At 34.1% G+C, this 5,121-nt stretch overlaps 1 protein-coding gene across 2 annotated transcripts; it reads left to right on the top strand.

The window, feature by feature from the left end:
• Positions 1 to 1,050: 1,050 nt before the first annotated feature.
• On the top strand, positions 1,051 to 4,537 carry LOC131545970 (galactose-specific lectin nattectin-like). Of its 2 annotated transcripts, none has more exons than XM_058785229.1 (6): positions 1,051 to 1,651; positions 2,796 to 2,875; positions 3,199 to 3,341; positions 3,463 to 3,603; positions 3,672 to 3,786; positions 3,878 to 4,536. In XM_058785229.1, exons 2-6 carry the CDS (start codon positions 2,806 to 2,808, stop codon positions 3,976 to 3,978), a joined length of 570 nt encoding a protein of 189 aa, XP_058641212.1. In that variant the 5' UTR covers positions 1,051 to 1,651; positions 2,796 to 2,805; the 3' UTR covers positions 3,979 to 4,536. The 2 variants fall into 2 exon arrangements, with proteins under 2 accessions (XP_058641212.1, XP_058641207.1); XM_058785224.1 differs by lacking the exon at positions 1,051 to 1,651 and adding an exon at positions 2,474 to 2,628 and having other exon boundaries at positions 3,878 to 4,537.
• The last annotated feature ends 584 nt before the right edge of the window (positions 4,538 to 5,121 follow it).

The following is a 5,121-nucleotide window of genomic DNA, read 5'->3' on the forward strand; positions in this document are numbered from 1 at the left end:
CTTAAAAAAAATCGAGGAAACCCGTTGCCTTAAAATTTTTAAGTAAATGATAATTAAAAAAATAAGTTAAGTGAATTGTCAAGTTCACTTAACTTTTTTTTTTAATTATTATTATTTACTTAATAATTTTGAGGCAACGGGTTTCCTAAATTTTTTTAAGTTAAGTCAATTTAGCACTTTTTACAGTGCACATAGAACAGTCAAATAAATAAATATTTAGCTTCCATAAGCTATCAATTTCTGAATTTTACATTTGCCTTAAACATAAGGAATATTTAAACTATAGCCATGGCCCAAATCTTAAACATCTCAAAATCAATCAGTCAAAATGAATTATTTGCCTGACTGATCTATATTTTGTAAATAATAGTATTAAATAGTAAGTAAATACTCAAATTCTGCTATGTATGCTCATAGTGTTTGCATGGCCTTAACTAGTAATTAGTTAATAATATTTAATAATTCATGTGATTGTATAGTATACACCCAAATGTAGCTATGCAGCTATATGTGTTGTTTTTTTATCTTGTGAATATATTGTTTATTGTTCAACTAATTGTTAAAGAATATCAGTCACACCTTTGGCCAAGTATGGATGGTAACATTGCATGATCAATTTGGTTTTCTGAGCTATTACATGTTGTTAACTTTTTTTATACTACCACTAATTCCATTAAATTGCTTGTAAACAGGTTATGAGGAGGCTCAGGGCAATAAAAAATGTACATTTACTTGTCATTTGTAATATAAATAAAATGTTCTCATCTGAATTATTGATTTATGACAGAGAAACAAGACTGATAACATATCTCTATCAATGATTGAAAATTCAATTTAAGAGTAAAAAAGTACATGATTGACACTAGAAAGTTACTTTACTAAAAGCATTTGGTTTTCAGTGTGAAGACTGCTGAATAAGTATCACAGTTCAAATCCAGTAAAAAAAAGTGAGAAGTAGGAGTTGTAAATACAAACGTACCAGTATTTTACATAAGGAGAAATATACATTTACTAAGCTGAAAGAGAAGATGGTAAGCTCTACAGTCATTTTCAGTCTTTCTTGAAAATATCAAAGTTTTGAGTCAGACAAACAGTGCAGGTATTCAGCTTGTGATTTCCATTATCTGTAGTTTGCAATGTGAAAAGTAGCAGTTCAAATTTTAAGAGATCAGCAACTATGTCTGTAACCACATGGGACAGTGGTATAACGGTCTATAGTGTGGTAAAGGAACAAGCTTTCTTAATTATGTTGAATAATTTTACAGTATGCGTTTGTCAAACAGCACCAAAATAATGCAATCATTATATACACCTTTTTTATTTGCAATACAATGAAAACATATGCCATGCATGAGCTTCCATGTGAAACTCCATTAAACACACTGAAGGCTGAATTAGAGATACTATTATATATTCATTAATATTTCAGGTTTGTTTTTATTTTTTGTATTTTCTGTTTTCTTTGGTTATTTTAGTACATCAAGTTACACTAAATGAAAATGAGAAATGTTTTTTAAAATTGTTTTAGTTTTAGTTCTAGTTAAATATAATAACCCTGAAAGGGAGGAGTTGTGAAAAAGAATACAGCAACAGACTTAAGACAAACTAAATGTTACGAGGAAACGAAGACAAGAGGGGAAGGATTGCAGAGGTAAGTCCTCTTTTCCAACAAAAACATTTCTCGTATCTAGAAACCATAATATTTTGTCATTAATGCAACTAGAAAAGTTTGGTTAACCATATATATATATATATCAGGACTGTCAGTCGATTAAATTTGTTTTATCTAATTAATTACATGATGTGTCGATTTATTAATCTAATTAATTGCAAAAACAAATTAAATGTTAAATGAGAAAGTATCAATTAGACTTTGGAAATTGTAGCTTTAGAAAGAAATATTTTGTTTGATTCAACATAAAATTTATTACACATAAACATTTAGGCTACAACAGCCTAACATAAACTATGGAACATAAAAGAAGATAATTTGAGAAACATCTCAGTATTTTTGTTCATTCAATGAAAGACAGCTTTGTTACCAACAGTCTACAAAATACTTTCTTTTATGTTCCACACAAGAAAGGTTTGAAACGACACTCGAGTGAGTAAATGATGACAGAATTTTAATTTTTGGGGTGAACTATCCTTTTAATGTTTTTATTATTATGAAGCACTATAGCATCATTCATTCATTCATTATTATTATTATTATTATTTATTTTTATGAAATGATACACTAAATAAGAAAGTAAATCTCCCAGCAGGTGGCGGTAAGTATGGTGGCCAAGAGAGCTCAACGCACTGCAAATAGAAAAAAACACCTGCAAATTAAGAAAACAACTTCATCAATTTGACAACACACGCGCTGCAAATACTCACAACACAACCAAACAAAGAAACGCGCTGCAAATAAAATTCTTTGTTTGTTTGTGTTGTGAGCATTTGCAGCAGTCTGCTGTCAAACTGATGAAGAGGTTTTCTTGATTTGCTGGTGCTTTTTCTATTTGCATGTGTTTTCTGAAGTTGCAGCGCGTTGAGCTCTCTCGGCCACCGTAATTTATGGAGTTGTTGCCCTGCATCATCTCTGTCAACAGCCAACTGTATGAAATATAGGATGACGTACAGGTCTGGTGGCGGGGCGGGGCCAGTGCGCTAACTATTTAACTATTTTAATCGCGTTATTTTTTTCGTATGTGTATATATATATATATATATATATGGAAAAAATCTTAAAAATTACATTTTATAAAAATAAATGTAAGCTTCCATTGATAAAGTTTTCTCCTTCACAGTATAGCAGGAATGGAGTCTTTCAACTTTTTATTGGTGACTCTCCTCTTTGGAAGTGGAAGCTTCTTAACAATGGAGAGAGGTGATATTGAACATTTATTTCATTTGCTAAAATATATGGCATGCAATAACCAAACTGATTTTTTAACTGCAACACTCTTTAAAAAGGTTCTTTATTGACATCGATGGTTCCATATAGAACTTTTAACATCCATGCTTATAACCTTTCTATTGCACAAAATGTTCTTCAAATTACTAAATATGTTTCATTAGAAAAGAAAAAGAACTGTTCACTGAAAGGTTTTTTGGGGAGCCAAATTCTATAGCACCACTATGAAAACAACCTTTTGGAACCTTTATTTTTAAGAGTGCAGGATAAATTTGGGGCATGTTGTTGTCATTTAGATGAAGCTGCTGGACATACAAATCTATCATCAGGCTGTGTTCTGCCTAAAGCATGTCCAATGACTGGCTATGAGGACTGGTACAAAGTGGGGTCACGCTGTGTCAAATACTTCGGCAGCCCTCTCAACTTCACTACCGCTGAGGTAAGTAGTTTCAGTGGGACAAAACAAACATTACAGATAAACAGAATGACATATGCTCACACTCTCCAATTTATTCTTTCCGCATTTTCTTTAGAATTAACATATTGCTCTTCCCGCACAGTTCAGCTGCAGAAACAAAGCCCCTGGTGGACACCTGGTGTCAGTGCATAACTCAAAGGCTAATGGTGATCTGCTCTGCATTGTGATCAAGTTAAACCCACACAACCTGCGCATCTGGATCGGAGGCTTTGAGTTTTTTCAGGTAAATGAGACAGATTTTATTTTATTTTTTCAAAAACATTTTCCTTAAAATGTGTCTCACTCTCAAAGTCTGGTAGATTCATCTGGACTGATGGTTCCTCCTGGAACTATCAAATGTGGACACCTGGTGAGCCCAAACACGTCTTCAGCTACAAAGAAGACTGTGTGGAAATGAACTGGAATCGTAAGGGTTTCCAATAATTCTGGTAAAATCATTGCATGATTAGTATAATTTATAATCTATAATGATTATTCATTCTCTGTTGGTTTTTCAGATGTTGGCAAATGGAATGACGACGCTTGTTATGTGAAAAAAAACTTCATGTGTGGCTTCAAAGTGATGACGGCTTTGACTCAGACTTTGGGCCTAGACTGAACTTTTTTTATCAGGTTATCATTACATGAAACCTTCAGCGTAAAACTTTGTTTAAAATTGTGAAAATGCAATGTGTTTCCAAATTAATTAATTAAAAAATAATAATAATAATGAGTTGCTTTTGTATTGCACTGACTAGAGCGGTAGAGACTCCAATAATATAATTACATTTCTGTCATGACAACTTTAGGAGGGATCGGCATTGGTACTGTGCATGACAATGTTAATGTGTTTGGTCTTGGCAGAATAGATCTGCTACCCTGCTGCTGCGGCAGAGCAAGTACCGATACTTGCTACTGTCAATACATCCACAACATGCTGCTGTGAGCATGTAAGAAATACTGCTGCTGCATATAACATATATGAAATAACCTCCATAGCATACATGATCACCTCGTAGCAGATCTATACAGGTGGAGCTGGGGAAGGGGGAGGGTTTCTATAATTTACAAGTAATAGGCTATTTTCTGACCTGTTTTTAACCCCCCTCATCAGAACGCACTGTTTGAATAGGCACGGCTGATTGTAGACTCAGAAGTAAATGCCCGTATGATTGACTAAAAATTGTGTATGCAGACTACGTCCTTCACAGATTAACGCTGCTGTGATTTAGGTTAAAAATGCATAAATACTCATATTAAATGATCTGTTTAACAGACAAAGCAATAGTGATCACATAATAAAAAAAGCTACTCACACTTGTGTGTTCAACATTACTGTAGGATCCAATATATTCGGCATACAGCATCGACTTTTGGTTTCAATCTTTCTGAAAATCTCACATCGAATTGTGCCTTGTTTGTAAATGAATCAAAGGGCCGAGTTCTTACTGATGCGTTCTGGAACTGCATTCAAAATAAAGTTCATCCACCCTTTCCTAACACTGGGATCAGAAGGAAGGCAATGCAAAAACAGTTTTTCCACATCTTGGCACTGCACAGTGTCTCGTTGTCTTCGGAGGCATCTTTATGCGTAGACCTGTTCGCCTCTCTCGTAAACACTATATGCACGAATCAGTGGGCGGGGCTAAACAGGCAGTGATGTAGAAGCAGACGTTTATCTTCTCCTGCGGAGGCGGGATTTAGCCACACTATTACATCACAGAGTGGCACATTCCACAAGTTGTCGTTTTGGCAGATTTGC

This window comes from Onychostoma macrolepis, chromosome 01, assembly GCF_012432095.1.
Source record: "Onychostoma macrolepis isolate SWU-2019 chromosome 01, ASM1243209v1, whole genome shotgun sequence".
In the NCBI taxonomy this organism is placed as follows: domain Eukaryota; kingdom Metazoa; phylum Chordata; class Actinopteri; order Cypriniformes; family Cyprinidae; genus Onychostoma; species Onychostoma macrolepis.